Genomic DNA, 24,815 nt, shown 5'->3' with positions numbered 1-24,815 from the left:
AAAGATCAGACAAAATGAGAAGCAATTGAAACTTTTCATCCTCCATCAGTGAAGCATCACCTCTCTACTCCTCCCTCTCGTCTTTCCCAGGATGCACCTGCAGGCCTCCCCTGCTAATTTATAGTTTCATGTAAATAAAGAGTTCAAGTGACAGGCCTCTGTAAAATAAGAGGAAACTGTCCCTGACTGGAAACGCACTGCTGTTTGATTTATTAATATTAAGTCAATCACAGACAGTTTGCCTCTAATGTGTGTAACTTATGTTCATGTGTGCAGAGTCAAAACTTAGATGCTGCACTTGATGTCTCCTGTTAAATTTTGAATAATTTATAAATGAGATGAAGCTGATGCTAAACAGAAACTTTCCAAAATTACATCTGTGAATCCAATTTATTAGGAGTTTGACAAATAAATGAATCTGTTACTGTATAACCAGCAGGAGATAACTTTCAAGACATGATGTTGTAATATTTTGGAGTTAAGAGGGAGACATCATCTTCACTTACAATTATTGATACAAATAAGATCACAACAGATAAAACGAGAATCACAAACCATCCACGATTCAACCAAAGCTGCTCCCCCTGTCAGTGTCTCAGTCTCAGTGTTGTATGAAGTTGCTCCTCCAGCACCTCCTCTCCTCATCCTTCAAACCCTCTGATCTCTCAGCAGTGAGCTCACTTTCCAAGCTACAAGGCCGTTCTCAGCGCACACTGACAACATGCTGGGGAACCCTCTGCACTCTCATCACCGCTCTAACGTGTAAGGAGGCCGAGTTACTGCGGCTCTGGCCTCGTGCTGGATTCGTCGCTCTGTGTGTTCCTCTTGACTCCGTGTCATCTTGTTGTTTCCAGGTGTGAGCGGTGTGTGACGGCGGTGACACAGAAGCCTCCTGTTGTGACGGTGAGGAAAGGAGAGACGGCCGCCATGGACTGTGTAGTTTATTAGGTGGTGAGGATGATGTGAAGAGGATGAAGGAGACTCCGCTGACACCGTCTTGATTGCAATTCCTCAGTTTGTACTGAGATGGCATCATAGCTGGAGCTCTGTAACTTATGGCTCTGGTTTCTCCTCCTCGAAATTCACATCTAATTATCCGAATGAATCAAGTTATCATATGATCATCAACAATGTGGAGGAGGGAGACTCAGCATTTTATTACCGTAGCACACGGGACGGCTCTGTCAGTGAGTGGGTATCACAGTGATTTACACTGTGACAAAAACCCCCTCACTAATTGCAATCATTTCTGCTTTTTAACCCCTTCAAATAGATTCAGAATCATCAAAATGGAACATTTTCACCTTGGTGTTTTACTTATCAATGGAGCTCATTACTGTCATTGTTTGATTACTGATGGACCTTTGGTGAAGGTAAAGTGGATATTTCAATCCTCAAGATTTGGAAGATAAACAGACTGATGAAGGGAATGAGATGCTGACAGTGAAAGTTGGTCTCAACAGGATGTTTCAGTTCCACTCCCCCCGTTAGTGAGAGTCAGGAGGTTTTTGTACAGCCATGTGTACAAACTGAATCACTGTGGTATTCGGACCAGGCACCAAGCTGATCGCGACAAGTAAGTACTTTTTAACTGATCGCAGAACAAGAGAGATTTTCTCTTTCTGATTCAAATGCTTATTTTTCCTTTAACTCCCCAGACGTCCTGGAAAATAACTAATTTACATGTCACTATTTCTTAAATATCGTTGTTCAGTGCATAAATGATTGTAGTTTTTTCATACAAATAAGTGCAGTGAATCAATATATTTGATTGCTCTCTAATTTTTGATAATTCAGTTTACTTATTATTTTTGCACATTTCTTTTTGACATATTTTAAAATGAAATATTACTAATAAATACAAATCTTCTAATAGGGTACAATAATGAAGCTGTGTACATTCAAGATATTATTTCTAACTGTGTCAAATATAATCTTAAAATTATCATTTTTTTCTCACATTTTAATTTTTTTATTTGACTCATTAACTTGACCAACTCAGTAGGAAATACTTATGCAAGTCTTTGTAACAAGATTTTGGAAATGAAATTCACTTGATTGAATCATATAAACTCTGTTTACAATAACTATTATTTATTTATTTATCTAAAATCAGCTTTCTCTCATTGGGAGAGATTCTGATCAAAGTAACACCTTCTGCTTTGCTAAATGTCAACCAATGGCCTCTCATCAAATTCCTTTAGTGATTTGTACAGGAGAATAATATTCTAATATCACACTTTTTATTGATTTAGTCCTCTAAATTTTAGAAATAATATTTGTTTTGATGATTAAATTAACGTCAATGTGTGGAGAGATAATGTTTTTAAAATATGTTGTGTCACTATTTCTTTACTGTGTAACACCTTTTACGTTAGTTGGGTACTTTAAAGTGGTTATTTTGAATTTGGAATACATATTTTAGTTTTTAAATCTTCTTCTGTTTCAGGCTCCAGCTTCTCTCCTCCCGTCCTGACAGTCTTCCCTCCTTCCGGTGCTGGGCTCCAGTCCAACAAGGTCACCTTGGTCTGTCTGTCCAGTTTGCCCAGTGAGACTAAGGGTTTTGCAGATGTGACCTGGCCTGGTGACGGGAGTCCGGTTGAGCAGTGGGATCTCTACCAGCACTGCTGTTCAGCAACCAGACCAGACTTTCCAAATCCGCAGCTACTTGTCCGTTAGACCCTCACAATAGCTCATGGAGAAAGGCTTCACATGTAAAGTGTCATCAGGCTCCCAGAACTCAGAGAAGAACATAACAATGTCTGACTGCCGCATAAAATAGAAGGTGAATAGATTTATTTGTCTCTTTTCTGCTAGTGCTGTTTATGAACTATCAAATTCTTACTTTTTAAGATTTTGTCATTTCTGTCCCAGTGAATTTTTTTTTTTTTTTTTACAGTTAACCTACTTAGTTTTAGCTTTGCTCAATTTTTGCAAAATCATTTTGTGCTTTTCTTTGTTTGCTTGAAGTGATAATCAAATGAAATCTGATCCAGTAAAATTATAAAAGATTCTCTTTTTAATGTATAATCCATGGCTTACTAACATAATTACCAGTCATATAGCTACAACTACAGCTACATATATATAGCTTTTAGTAATTTACAGACATTTCACAGTGCAATAGTCCATTTTCATTTTCTTTCATTATTTAATTTAAACATTACTCATAACTATGACAGAGTTTCTCATCAGGTGAGATGGGTTGACAGGTTCCTCCCCCTGTGGCTAGTTATGACTTAGTGTAAACACCCCACTGTATTTCGTTTGCCTTTATAATCTTGTGACTTAAATTGCTGGTATACAATTTTTGTCATGCACTTGCTGCACATATTTGTACCTTTCTTTATCCTTTGGAAACATATACAATGTCTCACAGAAGCAACCTTTTATCACACCTTTCCGATGTACCAGACAACTACACCCTCTCCTGCGTCAGCCACTTTAAGCGCTGAGGGTGTGCACCTCTCATTAAAACTCACAATTAATTCTGTGAAACATACCGATTAACACTGTTTCACCTAGTTACACCTAGTGTACCTAGTCTTTATCAGAGGAGTTCACATAGGAATAGGAACACGATGTCAGCAATATATTATCTGCAAAAACATATCATATTGATTGCAGCAGGAGTCCCTGACACATTATAAGTTAGGCAGTTGATATACTTATGAATTCTCCATTATTCATTGCTTTGGTTTTCTTTTTCTTTTGTCAGCCATTCTACCAAAAGCCAACAAAATTAAAATCTTGTGAATCTTATTGCAGTTCAGATATTTTATTATTATATTTGAGTACAACTAAACACAAACAATTTTTTGATCACAGTTTTTTATTGAAGGAGTCTTTGAAAATGCAGCAACTGCAAAGCTGATACAACACCTCCACCTAACTGTCCCAACATTTATTACAAGCCTGCAGAAACATCTTTTCTAACATGTAAACCTTGTAATGAGCAAACAGCACAAAGAGTAAAGAAGCAGATTTGAAACGGTCATTCTGCTCCTCTGCTGTTCTTCAGTGGGACACTGTGACTTGTTGATGTTTTTCTCTGAAGTCTGGGAGCCCAGAGACACTTTACATGTGTAAAGCTTATCCATGTTCCAGTCTGAGGTCTGGATGGCCAGATAGCTGCTGATTTGGAAAGTCTGGTCCGGTTGCCGAACAGCGGCGCTGGTAGAGATCCCACTGCTCACTGGACTCCCACCAACCGACCAGGTCACATCTGCAAAAGGCACAGACTGACTGGACAGACAGACCAGTGTGACTTTGCTGGACTGGAGCTCAGCACTGGACGGAGGGAAGACTGTCAGGACGGGAGGAGCGAAGCTGGAGCCTGAAAATACATGGAGGACATTAGTGAAATGACTGAGAGTCTAATTATTAATACAAAGTAAAACTGAGGAAAACATGATAAATAAGACAGTAAAAGGGCAAATTAATTAGCTGACCTGACAATATAATAACCAGACTAAAGTCTGGTTTTTAACTCTGCAGAAATCTATAAATCTTCACCTAAATGTTTTTTTTTTTCAGCATATTGCTTTCAGCGATTTATAACTAATTTAAAATATGATCAATTGGAGTATAAAATTTTGCAACTTTAGAAAAAAATAGTATTTAATTTCTGAACTATAATTCAGTCACTGTGATAAATTATGTTACATTAGTCCTCACTTTGGTTTTTTTGGTGCCCCTCTAACCACCAGAGAAAAAAACATTTCAAAGAGCCAATATATAATTTAGATAAAATCGAATTACCAGTAAACTAAAAAACTCAGACTCACTGATTTAGCATTGGTATTGTAGTGAAAATACTCTTGACAGATCGTCTAACACAGACAGAACGGTTTTGCAAAGATTAAATACGTCACAGGATGTGAAAATAAATAAGTACATTCTTGAAAAGGTTGCCCTTCTGTTAAAAATGACTCAACCATCAAAAAACTGTGGAGCATTTATAGAAAAAATTTCAAATGTTATGATCGTTTACAAATATTTCTGTCAAAGACACAGTCTCTCAAATCTCTCTTGCTTTATGATCAGTTAAGAAGTACTTACTTGTCACGATCAGCTTGGTGCCTGTTGCATCATTTTGTTTTCTCGGAAATGTTTAAAAATTCAGAATAATGACGGTGAACACATTCTCCTCCATCGGAGGATCATTGATTCCTGATTATTAATCATGAATCAATATGGGGGTGGTATAACAGTAATTTGGTTCAACCTTATGTATTTCAGCTGATCCTCTTCGATTCTATCAACAAGGATCTATCAAATACTCTTCTGTTGCCTTAAGGGTCAAAATTCATCATCAGAGAAAACCCCCTAAATAAGACCTCACCTGAAGTAAACCTGCTATCTGGAAAACTGAATCATTCACTATCTTTTCATTTAAAAAAAAATCTGAACACAATAAGGGTACAAAGATTTTTGTTGGATCTTGTTTGACCTGGCACTTATAAAATCTTTTGGGGATTAACTGAAATGTTAATAAAGGGTTTATAGCCACTACAAACATCCCTATAGTACAACATCAGCTGGGTCCTGCATTCTTACGTAATCTTGTGGCCCTGTCATGTAGAGGGGCCCTGTGTCAAAATCTTGTTCAGGCAGCCATGATACTCAAGATTATCTTGCACTCACATTGTACATTTTCCTGAATGAAGTTGTTTTTCATCAAGTTATCACAGACTAATAATGTAATGAAGCTGAAATCTCTACTGAGCTGTGTTGAGCTGTGTGCACTGTACATGATGGGAACTGGGTGGAAACAGCGCTGCAATGGCAAATTTTAGCTCCCAAACAGGTTAATCCAGCCATGGTGGTCAGGAACTGAATGGAGTCCTGGCACAGATGGGTCGTTTCGACCGTTAGCTTAAGGGGAGTGTACGGGACCAAAAGACATCAAGAAAGACGAGAAATTTGTGTGAAAAACACAAAGAAACGACTCAGATAAGAACAGATTGAAGGCAGGTGTTTTCAAAGTTACATGTGAGGCTAGTGAGAGTATTGTTGATGGATTCATTCTCAGTAAAGATGAGCGAGAGACTGAAAAAGTAGAAGTTTGGAGTGAGGAGGAGGTTTTTGTCACAATGTAAATCACTGTGACACCTGCTCTTTGGCAGAGCCGTCCCACGTTTGACAGTAATAGACTGCTGAGTCTCCCTCCTCCACATTGTTGATGATCAAACGATAATCTGACGGGGCATTTTGACTGATGGTTAGATGTGAATTTAGGAGAGGAGAAACCAGAGCCATAGTCTACAGAGATCCAGCTATGATGCCATCTCAGCACAAACTGAGGAACTCCTCCTGGAATCTGTTTATACCAGCGAGCTGAACTGTCAGTAGCAGGCCCCAGGTTACAGTCCATGGCGGCCGTCTCTCCTTTCCTTAGCGTCACAACAGGAGGCTTCTGTGTCCCCGCCGTCACACACCGCTCACACCTGGAAACAACAAGATGACACGGAGTCAAGAGGAACACACAGAGCGACGAATCCAGCACGAGGCCAGAGCCGCAGTAAGTCGGCCTCCTTACACGTTAGAGCACTGATGAGAGTGCAGAGGGTTCCCCAGCATGTTGTCAGTGTGTGCTGAGAACGTCCTTGTAGCTTGGAAAGTGAGCTCACTGCTGAGAGATCAGAGGGTTTGGAGGATGAGGAGAGGAGGTGCTGGAGGAGCAACTTCATACAACACTGAGACTGAGAGACTGACAGGAGGAGCAGCTTTGGTTGAATCTGGATGGTTTGTCACGTTTGCGGGCTTTAATCCTCTCTGTAGAAAAATATCTTTAATTTATTCATTATTGTCAGTGTAGGTGAACACTAATTTACAAAATACAATAATATCATGATGTCAAAAAAGCCTGCAGTGGACAGTAATTTATTGCTATTTTACTTTCCTCATGGATAGGATCCATGCTTGAAAGTTTTTATTGTTTTTTATTCATTTTGCTAATTTTAGTTACAGTTGTTTTTTTTTTTTTAAATCATCTAATTTACAAGATATTTATGCCTCAAAAAGAATCGTCTACAGGATTTGAGCTTTGACTCCGCACACATGAACATAATTTACACACGTTAGAGGTAAACTGTCTGTGATTGACCAAACGATAGTAACAGCAGTGTGTTTCCAGTTAGTGACACTTGACCTAATCATTTACATGAATTAGCAGGGGAGGCCTGCAGGTGCATCCTGGGAAAGAAGAGAGGGAGTAGAGAGGTGATGCTTCACTGATGGAGGATGAAAATTCAGTTTCATTAACCACTCATTTTGTCTGATTTTCCTAACATCCTGACTATAGACTAAGTGACTCATGGCTTCTGTTTGTTTCATGTTACCAACCATTTTGCTACCGGTCACAACTTACCGACCCATTACAACTGTGTATAAATCCATCATAATACATCATCACCCCCTGATGTTTAGTTAGATCTATTTATTAACTCCATTTCTAATATTTTTAAAATATATATGACAAGTTGTGAACTTTCTTTTGGAACTTGTAGTTTTGTAGCCCAGACAGAGCTGAACGTATACAGAATATAGTCTTAGTTATGGGTTGTTTTAACTATAGTAAACTCCAGGGGAAACAAATTGTGCTATTTATCACAGGCAGTGTAAATAGGGCACATTTTTTGAAACCATTCACATTTTTAAACAGCGTTACAAAATTACATTTGTGTCGTTCCCAGTCAAAATTGACCTTCAAAATTCTATTAAATATTAATCTTTTTTTTTCTTTGTTGTACTTTAGCACACTTAATAACAGTGTCATTTTATATAATTTGCATCAATACCTTTTCTATTAATGTGTTTGCAATTTTTAGTAACCAAAGAAAAACTGAAAGGCGCACAGTAAAAACGATCCAGAAATATGTTTACTATCTGTGTTTCCTGAATTAACTGTGACAAATATTAAAGCTGCAATAGAATTTGATGTATGTAAAAAAAAAAAAAATGCAGTTGAAATATCCTACTACTATAATTGTAGTTTATAATGGTTGGTGTGTGTGTGTCTGTCTGTGAGTCTGTCTGTGTAATAGTTCTGTCTAGGAAGCAGCTAGGGGCATGAAATTGAGAATAGTGAGGCCTTTGAAATGACACCAAGTTTGTCCAGTTCGATCGTTCCAGGTTCTGGATCCTTGTTCTTTTTTCCCTTGTGCATTTACTGTGTGATATAAGGTAATACTGTCAAGAGCTGAGTCTTCTCATATTTTCACCCAAACCTCACTTCTGACGGCAAATTTACATATGGCAGTATTATAGATTTGTTGTTATATTTATACTTTCTATCTATCAATTATCTATTATCTATCTATCTGTGTTGTAATGCATAAAAGCGATGGGATAGGAACAATTCATACAGTTGTTTGGTAATATATTTATCATGTTTTCCTCAGTTTTAGACGTGTGGACTCTGTGTACCAAAGGAAATTAACATTAGAATAAGCCTTACAAACATTAACATTTTAATAATACAGAAGCCATGAGTCTATATTCTCCCAAACAGACCCTACTGACCTAAGAAATATAACTAGCCACCAACCAAACCCTGTATAATTTTCAGTGTATTTAAAAAGAATATGAAAAAAATATTAATTTGTTTTATTTTATTTCAAAATTTTCTCTATAGTGCCAGCAATGCAACACTGGTGAAAAAATACAAAATCCCTTCTATAATATTTTATTTATTTATTTGCCATTAAACTGTCATTTTTGTTAAATATCAAAGTCTGCCTTGAAAAGGCACGTTCGCACTATGTGTGTAATCAAAGAATTTAAACTCCTTTTAAATTTTCCTCATGCTTTTGAAACCCCCAGAACTCCCAGAATTATTACCAAGGACATGTCCCTGGTGTCCTCAATGGTTGCTATGGCTCTGTGTGCAAGTGCAGGTTAGTCAACAAACCGATCCAGCTAATTAGGATATCTAAATACTGTATAAAAGGCAGAGGCACCTGAAGAGACAAGTCTGTTCACAACTTTAATACTGCACTTTTAGTTGTAAACTAAACACTTTAAACATTTTAAAATGTTTAAAATGATTAATACTGCACTTAAAGTCAGAACCCACTGAAAACCAATATCATAAATATAACTTCATTTTATCTGTTACACCTTTTTTAATTTCATGGAAATAAAAGAATAGTATCATAAACAAACCCTCATGTCACAAATGGAGCCATTGATGACCATAAATTACACCTGCCATGCTAAGGTTTCAAGACGATACATTGGTATGGTCATTTTTACTAGATTAACCTTTAAATCAACGAGAAGCCAGAGTTAAATACATATGATTTTTTTTTTAAAAGACAGTGGAGTTACAAGAGAAACTTTCTTCATTCAAAATGGAGTAGAAAAAGATCACAGGGCTGTTTGGGGAGGATTCATTTGTTTTCCATCATATGAAAAAAAAATAGGGACAATTTTTTGCATAGTTTAATAACACTACTGAATCTAAAGCAAAAATCCTTTAGGAGCATATACTGATTAAATTTAGGAAACACCCCTTTAATTATAACTGAAGATTTAGTTATGTTTTTTTTGGGGTTTTTTTGTTCCTTTATGGGCAGAATTTATGTTTCATAGGTCTGCTAGACCAGCATCGTCTATTCACATTCAAAACAGGTTAATCTAGTATTTATAAGGGATAAGACAAGAGATTCAAGGGAAAATTTTGACATTTGGCATTGTTTTGAATGGGGTTGTCAGCATTCCCAACTGTCACCCAAAAGGTTCCCAAATGTCAACCAAGGACTTGGTGGTCCTGCAACTCCCAGAGACCCAGGATTTTGCACACACAGCATGGGAGGGGCCTTGAACAAGCCTCATGACCATGGAGGGGATTCTCCATGGAATCTAGGAGGGGGTTTTATATGGAATGATCAAGGGAGGATGGTGCGAGGAAAATTGCATTAAATTTAGTCAATTCAATTTACCCTGAACAGTGAGTCCCTGGTTCGACTCACTAACCAGACCATCTGCTCCATGTCACTCTCTTTCTCATCATTTGCTGTCTGTCTTCACAGTCCCTATCAAATCAAACAATTAAAAAAAATCAGTTTATAACTAAATTACATAATTAAATTCACTGAATTATATCAAATTGAGTGAAAATAATACAATTAAATTATATATACTCTGTAATTAAATTGATCTAAATTAATTAAATTCAGTAAATATACTGTTATACTGTAATATTAAATGTATTAATTTAAATTTTTGCAATTAAATTACTTACCTAACATTGTTGTACACAACACTTCCAGGCTACCTTCTTTAGAATAATAATTGCTCCAATTAATTTATTGAAAGTTCTCATCTCCATTTCAATTGGAAAATGCCCGTTTTGTAGAACTATTCCCTTAATGTCAAAGGCAATTCATATTCATTAAGTCAAAACATAATTCTAAAAAACTCTATTATAACGATATAGAAAACATTCTGGGAATTTGAGAGATGTGAAGTAGGATATTACATAGACTTCTGTTTTAAGGACTTTTATTTTGAAGTGTAAACCCGAAAACAAAAGTACTATCTTGGATTATGATGTAAAATATGTTCAGGATTTTAATTTTTCTTAACTTCATAAATAGGATGATTTAAAATGTAACTATGGGAATAAATAAAATAAACAAACAAACAAAATAACCATGAAACATAAATTTAAGGATTACAATTACAATTGACAGATTTAAATAAATGCTGAATGTATATATCCAGTTTTCAATAATAGATTCATTTTATTCCATTTAGCTAGTTGATTTAACTGTTGTGAATATAAATCAATACAAGTTTGTTTGGAAGCCAACATTTTTTATTTAATAAGTCTCTATCACTTTTTGGTCAGTGGAGAGAGAGAACAGCGAAACGTACAGGTTACAAGTTGTTTAGTACCTGCTTCCAGGACTTAAACTCCATTGTCCATCACAAGGCACAAGAGTCTTTGTCAGAAACTCCAGTCCTGCACCACACGGGCTGTGAGAAAATCTCTTCTGATAGAAAAGATTTTTTCTTCATTTTCTTCCTCTTTTAAAGCTCTCCAGTGGCTTTTCACCCCCTGCCGGCCAGGGGGTTTTTACAAGGAGACTAACGTTTTGCATGCATGAGAAACATTGGGATTCGGCTGCTGCCAATGCAGCAAATTTGATTTTTTTTTAATTCACTTTCGTTTTGTTGGCAACACCGGTTCACCTGCTTATTTATGCAGTTCCAGTCAGCCAATGATGTGGCAGCAGTGCAATGCAAAAAATCACGCAGATACAAGTCAGGCACTTCAGTTAATCAGTTAATAAGTTCACATCAAACATCAGAACGGGGTTAAAATGTGATCTCTGTGACACTAACCATGGCATGATTGTTGGTGCCAGACAACAATCATGAGGTCTGAGTCTGAGTATTTCTGAAACTGCTGATCTCTTGGCATTTTCGTGGGCAATTGTTACGGTTCATCCATGCATTCCTCTTCTGCTTGCCTTTTCCCCTCCTGTCGTTTCACACTCTGCCACTACCGATCACAGCCCAAGCCCTGACTTCGTCTAACATCTGTCCTTGCCTGCGTGGGCCTGCCGAGCCTTAATAAAGGTGAATTGTTTTGAACTTGTACCGGTGTCTTTGAGTCCCGCTATTGAGTCCTCCTAAACCTGAGCCATGACACACAATCATCTCAACAGCTCACTCAGAATGGTGCAAAAGACAGGGAACATCCAGTGAACAGCAGTTCTGCGGATGGAAAGACCTTGTTGATGAGAGTGGTGGCTGGTTGAAGCTGAAAGAGAGGCTACGGTAACTCAGATAACCACTCTTTCCAACTGTGTTGAGCAGAAAAACATCTCAGAATGCACAGCTTGTCGAACCTTTTGTCGGAAGAACTACAACAGCAGAGAACCACGCCGGGTTCCATCGGCGCGGACTTGTGTCAGCAGTGTAATGGTGTGGGTTACAGTCCATGGTGACCGTTCTGTGTCACCGCCGTCACACACCGCTCACACCTGGAAACAACAAGATGACACGGGGTCAAGAGGAACACACGGAGCGACGAATCCAGCACGAGGCCAGAGCTGCAGTAAGTCGGCCTCCTTACACGTTAGAGCGGTGATGAGAGTGCACACACATGAACTGTTTTTGCTGTCGTAAATCCATCAGATGTCAACAACAGAATTTGCTTCAATCTTCCAATTCCAGTCAAACTTTGGAATTCTGTTATAGTGGGCAAGCTAATCAGGACATTACAGACAGAAAAAGAAAAGAAAACTAAATTAAACTAAATTGTACTATATGCATGTAGTGGACCAAATGTTGATTAATATGCTCTCTCAAGAATCTTTTTTTAATAATTGTAAAAACAAATTGAATACAAAAAGGTCATACAGTGTTGATTAATGAAAAACGTTTTTATATACTTTATTATATTTTATATCACAATTCTACTACATTTTCATCCATTAAGTTATTTTATGCCCAGCTATCACACGTATAGCAGCAGGATGACAGTCAAGATAATTTGATAAATGCTGCCACCTTGTGGTTGAAAGTGACTTTGTACAGAGGGGTGAGGATAGGTACATTTTCAGGCGATTTCTAGAACATGCATCACTAGGTCAGTCTTCTTTCTGTGATCTTATCTCATATCACACTCATCAATGAAATAACTGGAACTAATCATCTTCTCCTGAAAACTCATCAACTTTTGTTCAACACATCAGCACGGATAACAGACAGGGTCTACGGTCTCTGCGGCCCTCTCCTCCTCGCTCTGATCAGCGTTGGCCTCGTGATAATCCCCCTGTCAGGAGCCCTCATCTGTGCTCGCAGCGGAGACCTCAGACCAACGCTGGGGGGGATCCTCTGCGCGGGTCGCCGAAGCAGAGTGAACCTGCTGTCCCTGAGGTCGTCCACAAAAGCCTCCACCCTGTCAAACTTTGTGGTGAGCCTCCCCAGCTCGTCTTTTAGAGCGTTAAACTGCCTGTAGAGGTCTCCCAGAGCGTCCGACAGGGGTTGGATCCTGGACAAATGCAGAGGCATTTGGGAAAGTACAAATTGATAAATGGCTTCAGTATTGAAATGATCAGTCAAAGGACTTTGGCACTGCAGTGCTCCATTAAGTCACTTGAAATAGGAACATTGTTTATTGGCAAAACATAAGTGAGGGGAGAGCCAAGTCAAACTGGCAACATGAACGTCATAGTCACGACATGCTGTTAAGCACAAAGAGCCCCATCGTCTGAAGGAAACATCAGGATAACATACATAAAAACCAGAAGTCCCATAAAAAAAAGATTAAAGTGTAAAAATAACGTTTTTTTCGCCCGGTTTTAACACAGGACATTGTTAATGTTCACATTAAACATGCTCCTGGCTGTTGAGATCATGTTCCAGAGCCCAGTCTCCAGAGGAAAAGGGTCAATGACTTCTAGCAATGTCTGCCACAAACAATTTATTCACCAGAACGTGAAGCTGAAACGTTTCCCGTTTTCTTTCGGCACAGTCATTTACAAAGCATTTGCGATAGTGGGGTCATTTACGAGGCAGAGTCGGCCTTTGCCAGGACCATGGCCATCATGGATAGTATTACTGGCTCTGGCAGGTCCGAGGTCGTATGCAGATCAAAGCGAGTTACATAGTTCCGAATATTGTACGACTGTGAGGAACAATAAAATGTTCACCGAGAGTGTTGTTATTCTGGCACGTTTCACTTCTCTCTTGCTCAAGATTTAGACTTTCTTGTTTTGTGTTGTAGCTTGTTTGTGTACCAACCATGCGGCATTCATTCAATCCAGTCAGACGCTAGCGTGACCCACCTGTTGTATTCAGGAAGGACAGATGCAGGGTCATTAATGAGCAGGTCTTTCACTTGGGATACAATAGCAAATTTCCAGTTGTCCAGCACCTGAGACAGGTTGGAACAAGTCTTGCCGTTGGTGTGTTCTGCTAAAGACAGAAACTTATACTAAAACTTTGCAGGCTAGTATTCACCCTAAATACTAAAACACAATCTTGATTTAAGTACTTTTGCGATGCAAGATTATTGATAACCATTGACAGACAGCGGACTGTAAAAACATATTTTCCCTGACCTTTAGGATCCCAACGTGGGGTTTCCTGTTTCCGTTTCTGAGCTCCACACATTGAGAGCATGCAGAGAAGGACCAGAACCTCCTTCATCCTCATCCTCCTCACCTTACAAAGACAGAAATATAAGTCATGGGGGCTGCTGAGAAACAAGTGCACAGGAAAGTGATGCAAAACTATTGTAAGTGGACGTGTTTAACACTCTTTCACTTGAAGCAAACCTCTTACACTTCAGTTAAAGTTAGAATTTCAGTTAATATATTTATTTGAATGTGCAAATGTTTCTTTTTTTCAAAGACAATAGGTAACCAAGGTTTTAATTCTCAGAATCAGCATATAAATGATAATTTTGTGAAGTAAGACTAGTGCACACATATATATATATATATACTGTTCTATCATCAATTAGAGTTACTGTACTGGAGGTGAAGCACTGTACAAAGAATCTGATCAACAGTAATCGTTTTGGCATTGGATGTTACGATACCTTTCTGTGAGGTAGTGCCAGGGGTCTCTCCAGGTCAGAGCAGCAGAAGACACTCTGTGGTACGATCCTTCGCTGGCGACACGCTGAGAGACCATGACCTGGGCGGCACTCTCTTATAACTGCCTCCGTCAACTCCCATTCCCCCACCTGCCTCCACCCACTACAGTGATGCAGGGTTGTGACACACTCGGTTCTTTTAGCAATCAGGCAATCTTGCTGCAGGGACAAGCACATAACATGGCACTGAAGGCAAGGCTCCGCAAACACATGTACAAACACATACTTTCCACCTCAGTCTCTTCTCAGATGTATCTTGCAGCCTCCACGTCTGCCACAATGATAGAAAAAAAATACCAAAAAAAACCCCACAGAGCCTGAATGGGAGCTCCCGATGATTCCCTGTCTATGCTCCGTCAATCCTCCACGTCTTTTAGCTGCTGTGAGCGGTGTATGGTGGTGACTGCACTCCCTATGGGCTCTAATCCAGAGGAGGTGTTTGATGTATCAGTGTGGCGCCAACATAGCATTCTTACTGCCTACTGTCATACAATCTGCTCGGCATCTGGGCTACAAAAAACCCAGCCAGCAATGGTGCCTTTAACTGTCAGGGCAGATCAAAACCTGAAGAGCCACACTTACATGTGATGAAGCTGAAAACACATGTTGTTTGGTGTCAATCATTTCAATAAAATGGACTATTTTAGAGACTATTTAACAGTATTTCAGACTAGGAAGTTGACCAGAAAGATTTTCTAGTCAACTCTCACCCCTGAACTCCCTGCTCAAAGAGGTTGCTGATTCACTCAATGACTTTACTCAGATTGACATTAAGTCACCTTTGACGGATCTAGATAATTTATGTGAAGCAACACATTTTCTTTAGCTTCATTGCTAAGAAAGATTTCTTCGATTTATAATCCGGAGAGTGTTGGGCAGACAAATGCAGCTGGACCAAAGAGAAGTAGAAAAAAATATATCACTAAAGCACATTTTCCTTCATTTTTAAATAACGGGCAGAAGGAGTGCTTTTCGTCGTCAGCTCCGAAATGAAATACCCTCCGTGGTGAGAAATTCCAGCTCTGATTTATTCCAGATCAGAGCTCCTAATTCCATTTGGAAGACCGTGCTGCATCCTGTGCTGATATGCGGAGATATTTGAACTGATATACGACATGAGACCGGCTCATCACTGCTGAAAAGGAATGTGGCTGGGCAACGGTCCCTGCCATCCACACTAACTTTAAACCCGTGGAGACAACAGAGTGTATTTCATGCCGCACATAGGATGAACACTGTGTCATCTGCTCTATACATCTTCAGTGCTGACAACACTCCACAATATGTTGGGTTCTGCGCAAGGAGTGGAAACTAAACGCACTTTGTCCACCCTCCCAAAAGATTTATAAACAAGGAAACAGTGAGATTTGTCAAAGAAAAACTATCTGACATCCAACTGCTGATTCTGCCAGCAACCAGTCACAGTAAATTTGTTGTAATCTTATTAAGCTGTTAACCACATTTTCTATTTGAACAAATTATTTATTACCTCATAATTGACATTTGAGGAAAAAAGTTTCTGTTGGTGCTTGTTTGTCTTTTGGCCCAAGCAGATCGGAGTTCATTGTCCATGCAGTTTATCATTTTCCACTACATCAGTGGAAACATGCAGCAGAGCACTGAGAGAACGTTTGCGTTTTCTGGGCAGTGGAGGAAGAAGCATTTTACTTATGTAAAAGTAGTAATACCTCACATTACACATAATCTATTAGTAAAAGTTAAATGTTCAATTTTTTTTATTCTGTGCAAGTACAGAGGTGATAGCAGGAAAGTGAACTTAGTAAGTAAAAGGAGGCTACTCACATTGCAGGAGAATGACCACTGTCAGTGCTGAACTGTATTACTTGACTATTGTTCTTCTGTTCTGCATTACTGTGTATGCAGGATTTTATGTTGCAGCTGGCTGAATTAAAGATACATTTTTATACATATTTACATATATATTTATGTATATATATATAAATATATATAATACAAATCTCACTATAGTGTAGTAGTGTAGTCCAATCTATAATAACAAATCATATTTCACAAGTTTTAGTGGAGTAGGAGTATGAAGTAGCATAAAATGGAAATACTGAAGCACAACTTTCTCAAGTAGAAGTACTGTGTTGCCTTTCACCACTGGGTACTGTATGTGTTGTTGTAGAGCAGTGGATACTGGTGTATATCCATCTACAGGCACACCACGCACATTTGTCTCCACTGTCAAACAGGCAGAACTCTTACTATCACCGTCTAACCACACAAAGTTTCCTGGGAGGTCGTTGATGGGTGTGACATATTGTAATCTGTTTTGCTGTTCATACACATTAATATGGAAACAGATTTATGGCTGGCTAATGCGTAGCCTGATAAGTTTCATAGCCCCATCTGGGGTCCCCCACCAGTCAGTCTCAGGCTCCGTGTGCAGCAGTGGACTGACTTCCTTCCAGCTCTCTGCAGCTCAGTCCAGCACAGGCAGGGGAAAGAATGACAGCAGTGGCCCTGCAGAGCCAGAGCGTGAGATAACCAGGCCTCTTGCTTTTTCTGTTTTTTAACTCACTGTCACATCTGCTCTCTCACATGCTGCTTGTTATTGACTCACGGCAGCATATCTTTTCGTAATGACTTTATCAGAGCAATATTAAAAGGGCAGTTAAACTGACTTAAACTCATGGTCAAAGACTGTTGCCAAACAGAGGGTGCACCTCGATGATTCTCTAGTTTGCTACTGAATCACATGACATGTTGGTGTTTATCGAGGATGATGTAGTTAGTTGTTGTCGTACCTCATTTGACTTTAAACAAGTACCATGATAAGCCTGGCAGGTGGGATCAAAATCATTCAGAGCCAGTTTAATTCTTTAAAAGATTGCAGCACCTGCTACCATCATCGTCCTCATAGTGAAGTTAATCTTACACACGACAAGGGTATTCATAATTATGTTAGCTCTAGTTTTAACAGTATCTGTATTAATAATAATTTAATAATCTGCCTCAAAAACTACCTTTAGGCATTTTTTTGTCCATCTCCATTTACAGACTTAGTAGTGGATAAAAAATTAGAAACACTTCTGATTCTTCCCAGTATCTTATTTTGAAATATTTTATAACTAGTTTTTTTTTTTTTATACTGTATTGATATAATGTCTGTCTTGATGCGAGTGACTGACTTGATGCTAGTTCACAGCTGACCTGTCAGCGTAGTGTATTGAGTTTCATGAGTGTTCAATGTCCTCCAGTGGCCACAGTGAGAAACTGCAACACTGCATTAAATTTCCATGCCAACATAACAATTATACCAGTATACTCAATCGTTCATCAGATGTACTAATCATTATTAGTGTGATTAGTACAAGTAACAACTTTATTATCAGTACACGTTCATACCAGCTTCAAGGCAGACATAAAACGTCTGGTGAATACTTGCAAAATAAAGTGAAAAAAGAACAATCAGAAAAGAGCTAACAGACATGATTATGGAATGATTTTGTTCAGGGTTGTGGCTCCACATGGCTAAACAGTGGAGTAGGAAAACAAAGCCTAATAGGAAAATCGTTGCACGGTGAGTTTTGTTTCTGCAAAAACACAGTGATAGCCAAGCAGGAGCCTGTAAAAGGCAACATTAACTAGCCTGGCTCACCTTCTCTTGCTCTCATAAGAAAGGTGCTGTTTATCCAGGCTGCAGCAGTGAAATGGAAGGACCAAGCAGATTTACTCACTGTGCTCAGCAGTGTTAAATCACTCTAGGTATCTGTGCATACACTTCTGTCATTATATAACATATTCATATTTTATGTGCATTACCATACACTTGAATTCAAGCAAAGACGTAATATTTCATGCGCACAAAGCTTGGCCCTTGGCTCTTTTTCAGAGATTATTTCCTCTGGGATGTACACAAGAGCAGCCTGGGCTTCCTTAACTCTGCTGAGATGGTTGGTGGAAATTTTACAATTTGATTTATCTTTTCATATTACAACTGGCAAATATATATTCCATCCTGTCATAGCAGGACCAGCTGACCAATCTGTCTTTAATAGCCAAACAGCATTAACTGTTTGAGCGATGAAAGTGAGAAAAAAAAAAACTGATAATAAATAGCTCAGATGATAACAATTAGGAATAAATTTTTCTGATATGTATTGATGATCTTTGAACATTAGGACAAGAAATAGTATTAATTTATCTGGACTGAAACTTGAACAAAAGTGGCGATACTGATTGCAAAAATTAAATGTGTAAATGGTCAAGGGGGAGGCAATAAAACTTTTTGCCTTGATTGTAGTTCATAAATTTAATTCACCGATGTTTTGGTTAGTTCATGGAAGGTTGTTAGCGACCACTAGCTAAAATGTTGTAACTAAACTGCTAAACTGCAGACGGTATTCGTCTTCAGGCATTTTTTCTCAGTTGCCAATCAGGTTGCAATCAGGTTTGTGATCTGGCCACTGGCGATGAATACTTGTGGCCAAGTGTAAACAAAATTGATGACAAGTGTAAATGGGGCCTAATAGTTACCAACCTATTTGACTTGTGAGGCAAATGTACATGGGTTATCAATGGGTCAACAGGTTATTCTTCTTACCTGTTTGAGCCCTGAAGAAATTGTCCGCTAATTTGCATGAAAAAAACAAATTCCACAAGAGGGGTTGAAAGAATTAAATATCACTTGCATGCCCCCTATGGAGGCACCGCTAGGTTGAGAACAGCTTCAATTAAATGTACACACACATAAGATTAGCTAAGTTTGTAGATGACCACCTACTCAATCATGAACTAAAGTCCTCAGATTCCTCCAATAAAACAGTTTTTTTATGGAGTATATTGTCTATCAAGTACCGTAAGAATTAAATGATAAAATATAATAAATAAATGTAATAAATAAAATTTTTGTGTCAAAAAAATTTAGTTTTTCAAACCCACACATCACATCACAAGTTGTTTTCCTGACTTGATTTTGTTTTCATCATTTGCACATCATCAGCAGTGCTTTTTACTCAGTAAGAAGAAACACATACCAGTTTTTCTTTAACCATCCACTTCTTCTTTTCCAAGTCCAATTGAATGATTACATAACCGTTAGAAAACTTTCATATGTTAGTGGTTTATGTGAGTGAACTTCACGTCAAGTCTCTTGTTCCAGTCTGTTCGAGTCCCACTCTTGTGCGTGTGAGTTTCTCATACACGCTGTGATAACCGTCTAATCCCCTCACTGTGACTCTCACATGATGAAGAAAATCCCACGTCTCACAGCAGCCTGGGGCTAAACACTGCATGTCTACCCCACCTCGGCTCACATGCTCCTCTGTTCATACTGTAGCGAATGCTCCCCCTATGCTCCGCTTTAGGGTCTGTCGTTCTCACCAGCTAGAAGCACAGGGAGGATCGTCTCCCAGTGGTTGACAACATGAGGAGATATATGGTGATAAAAAGGATTCCTTTGCCGTGGTCGAGGAGAGACAATACACAGAATGAGTCCAGTCCACTCATACCAAAGGTAAGGGGTCACTTTTGAACTTCTGTTTTGTTCCATTAAGTTCCTTTCTGAACACTGTGTACTTTTTAGTTCTCAAAAACTATGGTATTTAGTTGCATTCCTGTGTGTCCAAAGGCAGGCTCTGCAAAAAGGGATGCTGAGGAGCTTGGTCATGTCACCACTGAAATTCACCAAGCAGGGACAAACAATGGACTGGACGACGACAGCCATGTATTCAGAAGGGTCCAACCCCACTACAGTTATTCTTTGATGGACTATTTCCTAAAATTTTTCCTGGTCCTGTGCAATCTGGTGTTCACAGTTCTGGGCCTGGTGGTTCTGGGTCTGGGGATGTGGGGCCTCATCAACAAAGAATCCTTTGCTCAGGAGAAGATCGGCACTATCGGCACTGACCCAATGCTGATACTTGTGACTCTGGGCTTCGTGCTGACTATGCTCTGCCTGTCAGGCTGTGTGGGCGCCTTAAGAGAGAACTGCTGCTTACTGAAGCTGTTCTCCGCTGCAGTGCTGGTGCTCATCACAGCCCAGGTGCTGGCTGCCATTATGACCTACAGTCTACAAGATCAGGTGGGAGGCTACCTGCGGTCGGGGGTGTTAGCTGCCATGGCACGCTACCAGGATGATCTAGATCTAAGGTTCATCATGGACGAAATTCAGTCAAATCTGCAATGCTGTGGGGCAGACAACTACCGTGACTGGGAGATCAACATGTGAGTGGAGTGTGACTAACTTGGATAAATTTAGAGAAAGTACATTTTGACTTGTTGGTCATGATGTAGGAATGCCTTGAAAAGTAGAAGTGCTGCTCAGCGTGTTGTTTTTTTCCCACTTCCTCAGATATTATAACTGCTCGGCTCCGGGAGTGCTGGCCTGTGGTGTCCCTGCGACATGCTGCGTGGACCCTTTGGAGAACGGCACAGTGTGGAACTCTCAGTGTGGCGTCGGAGCCCAGCTGCTCGATGAGTTTACTGCTCAGAGCGTGATCTTCCTGGGCGGTTGTCTGGGGGGAATCACTCGCTGGGTCGAGCAGCACGAAGGCCTGATAGGGACAGTTTGCATCATCATACTGGGGGTCCAGATTCTGATGCTGTTTATCACTACGCGACTGCTGGAAAGCATCCAGTGGCATAAAGTTTATATATGACATGGGGTGATGAATACAACTATACACAGATGACTATTGAGTGCTGATTTTTTGATTCTGGCCTTGTTTGTTACATAACCCAAAAAAATCCTCATTCAACTTAACTGCAAAGATTACTTTGCTGTTTTGCCAAAGGAAAAGAAAGATTACTACTAATTTTAAGAAAGCACATTCCTTATGCTAACCTAAGCTATCCAGCTGCTGGTTGCAGTTTTATATTTATTGCACAGACATGTCAGCAAAATCAATGTTCTAACTATCTAACTCTCTGCAAGAAAGCGAATAAGAATATTTACTAAAAGGGTTCCTTTAAGTATTAGCAAAATGCAAAGAAACATGCTAACTTCATGGGAATAAGCAGGGGTTCAATTGACCCTTAATGACTTATACACTGCTCTGATTATTTTGAGTTTCACGCATGCTACTCTTCTTTTAAAAAGGGACAAATAAAGCACTAAAATTATGCAATGTGTCAAACACAGTAGCAAGGTTTAATACGGCACTATTTAGTTTGGTGAAGTGAAAAAGAATGAAGAAGAAAATGTTTGAAATTGTTTTTAAAAATCCCAAGCTTTATTCTGAGTTTGATTAAACATAATAAATATGATGAAGCCAGTTGTGCAGAAACCCTGTCTTTAAAGTCAATAACCAAGCCTCCAGTTACAGCTCCCGCTGCAACCTCAACGACAGAAGACACATTCAGCATCAGCGAGTTATGGATGTTAAAATGGCAGCTTGAGAGTCTTATGAAAATAGATTTAATGTATAAAAACAACTTAGGCAAAGAACAGCATCCACAATATGCAGACATATATTTTATATACTACATCTTTTGTACATGGTTTACCATTCAAACAAAGCCAGTATTGATAATCCAGATTCGTTGGGGTTGGTGGTTGAAATTCCACATCCGTTCCGCTTGGTGAATATAAAAAGAATTTCACAGTGAAGAGACTCAGATGATACCATACTGAGCCAGTTCGTGTAGCTCTAGATGGCTGTAAGCCTCCCATGGGCAGATTACAGTGATGTCTCCAAAAGAAAGAACGTAGTAATGAGTAACAAAAAGGAAAAGTTGTGGGGTTTGTGTGTAGACGTTAGTGTTGTGATGGTCTAACTGTGCAACTTCTCCTTAACAGTGAGCACTTTATTAGGAACACCTGTACGGTTTGATGCAAAATTTCACAAAATTTACATAATTCCGTTTTTTTGTTGACAGTGTAGGAAATGTGCAAATTTAATTAAATATTTATTACTGAGGTCATAGTTAAATGTGGTATTTTACTGGAATACATTATACTGAGAAGTTTTTCTAATTAGCTAATTAATTCTAATTTTCTAATCTCCTCCTTATTCACATAAATGGATATATAACCGAATATAATACAGTCCTGTATAAAACCACATGTATAACATATAATTGAATTAACACTTCTATGACAGTGTCAGAAAAAACGGAACATTATAGGCATCGTATAAGTTGAATTAATGGCAGAAAATTTGTATTGGATTCATCTTGGACACATATGGCATTCCCATATTCCAATAATGTTTTAACTTGTGAATTACATTTTTTCATCTAATAAACTGATATCAATATTTGAAATAAATAGTAAAATAAATCCTGAACAAGCAAGCACTTTTCTTGTATTAATATCATCAATAATAATATCACACGTAAAGTTGAAAGTACAGTAAAATAACAAAATGCAATGTGAGAGTAATTGTTTTATATGACATAACAATATTAGTATGACATATGATAATTTGACAATGTGTCCAGCGAGCTCATGTGCACAGAAATCTGTCGGAAGCTCAAAAAAACATTATCTAACTTGCTGCAAATACTCACCACCTGTGTTGCTGGATATGTCAGCTGGTAGTGTCGTAGAGATCCGGGCTACTGTTACATGATGAGTTGTTTTTAGTTAAGCACTCTTACACTCCTCAGATTCCGAGAAGATTATGATGCTACCAGCCATTAAACTGCATAGCCTTTATCCCTTGTACACACACAGGTCTTTCACATTGTAAACGGAACTGTACATTCATTACGGACTGGCTGACAGGCAGTTGAGGGGATCTCGGTTCCCTGCAGCTGAGACCGTCCTGAACAGAAACATGACAGCAGGTGCAAATGCAGATGTTTTTAGAATAACAATGAGGATGTGTGGAGGGATACCATTTGCGTATTTCCACAACCTTCCAGAAACATTTCAGTGTGGGGACGGAGCTGTGGGATTTTCTCAGAACTTGTCCCATGATCCTAAGTTTCTCCCCACCACCTTCAACATTATGTAACGCCTACAGCCGAGAACATACTCGCATGAACAGCGGCAGCATTCTCCTTCAATCAGCAGTCTCACAGATTGAGTTGCATATGTCTCACTTGTACCTTCCAAACAAATAAACAAACACCCTGTTCATTCAACTGATGCTTAACTACATCTTATCGCTGTCATCTATACTGTTCATACAAATGCACACACACAGGACACATGTACTGACACACACTCCCGCTTCCTGTGGTTTATTTACTCTCACTGTCTCTCTCTAAAAGACACACAGATTTAGCAGATATGCTTTACACAATCACAAAAACCTTTGCATTCGATGCCAATATTTCCTCTCTTTATGATCTATAACGGTGAGTTTTTTGATGAGTAATCCTCCACACACACACACACTGAAAACCATGTAGGACCATGAGTACCTATGCTGCCGGAAAAAATGAATGGCACACTGTGTTCCACATCTGCCACACACACAGGGACAAAATGCTGTCTGAGTTACGTACAATACATGTGCCCACATATAATGGTATATGACTGTGACTAACAATTGTTTACATTATCGATTCATCTGCCGGTTTTTTTTTTTTAAATCATTCATTCTTTGATAGTTTTATAAACTGTCAAAAATAGTAAAAATGTCTACCACGAGTGTTGAAAGGAAAAGGGGACATCTTCAAATTGCTTGCTGTAATGGAATGTAAACTAAGTAGCAACATTTACTCAAATACTGTACTTAAGTACAACTTTGAGGTACTTGTGCTTTATTTGAGTATTTACATTTTTTTGTATAATATGTATTATGACACTTTATACTTCTACTCCAAAAAATTGAGGAGGAAAATAATGTATGTTTTACTTAGTAAACTTTATCTGCTATAGCTACTAGTCACTTTGCAGGATGACACTCAGTCAGCTACCATTTTAAAATGATGCTCTCATGTTCATGCATCACAAATAATAATCAAAAAATGTGACATATATGATATTTTATACTCTCAAAAGAGCATAAAATAGTACTTGCACCTACTTGCACCTTTGATACTTTATGTACATTTTGATGATGATAATTTTACTTAAGTTAATGGTAATTCTATTAAATAAAGCTTTCAATGAAGGATTTTTATTGGAAGTACTTTTACACTGTAGTTTTAGATTGTGATAGTTCTATAGTTCTCAGATAGTCAAGTAAAATATCTGAGTACTTCTTCCACCACTTTTGTTTCTATCCAGCCCCTAGTCCAAAACTCAAATACAGTCAATTTACAATTAATT

General features: G+C 38.7%; 2 protein-coding genes and 2 pseudogenes across 2 annotated transcripts; 2 read left to right on the top strand and 2 right to left on the bottom strand.

The window, feature by feature from the left end:
- Positions 1–611: 611 nt before the first annotated feature.
- Positions 612–2,782, top strand: LOC120784016 (annotated as a pseudogene).
- A 1,150-nt stretch (positions 2,783–3,932) lies between these two features.
- LOC120784009 lies at positions 3,933–6,922 on the bottom strand (annotated as a pseudogene).
- Positions 6,923–12,450: 5,528 nt separating this feature from the next.
- On the bottom strand, positions 12,451–14,677 carry si:dkey-282h22.5 (uncharacterized protein LOC107988040 homolog). The gene is made up of 4 exons (XM_040123944.1): positions 14,567–14,677; positions 14,085–14,187; positions 13,809–13,935; positions 12,451–13,012 (listed from the first exon to the last, which is right to left on the bottom strand). Exons 2-4 carry the CDS (start codon positions 14,176–14,178, stop codon positions 12,733–12,735), a joined length of 501 nt encoding a protein of 166 aa, XP_039979878.1. The 5' UTR covers positions 14,179–14,187; positions 14,567–14,677; the 3' UTR covers positions 12,451–12,732.
- A 5,334-nt stretch (positions 14,678–20,011) lies between these two features.
- On the top strand, positions 20,012–21,249 carry LOC120783998 (tetraspanin-10). Its single transcript, XM_040117411.1, has 3 exons — positions 20,012–20,105; positions 20,220–20,815; positions 20,943–21,249. Exons 1-3 carry the CDS (start codon positions 20,016–20,018, stop codon positions 21,247–21,249), a joined length of 993 nt encoding a protein of 330 aa, XP_039973345.1. The 5' UTR covers positions 20,012–20,015.
- The last annotated feature ends 3,566 nt before the right edge of the window (positions 21,250–24,815 follow it).

The sequence above is a fragment of the Xiphias gladius genome, chromosome 3 (assembly GCF_016859285.1).
Source record: "Xiphias gladius isolate SHS-SW01 ecotype Sanya breed wild chromosome 3, ASM1685928v1, whole genome shotgun sequence".
NCBI classification, from domain to species: Eukaryota; Metazoa; Chordata; class Actinopteri; order Istiophoriformes; family Xiphiidae; genus Xiphias; species Xiphias gladius.
Note: the sequence above shows the minus strand (reverse complement) of the source record. Positions and strands in the feature narration are given on the sequence as shown.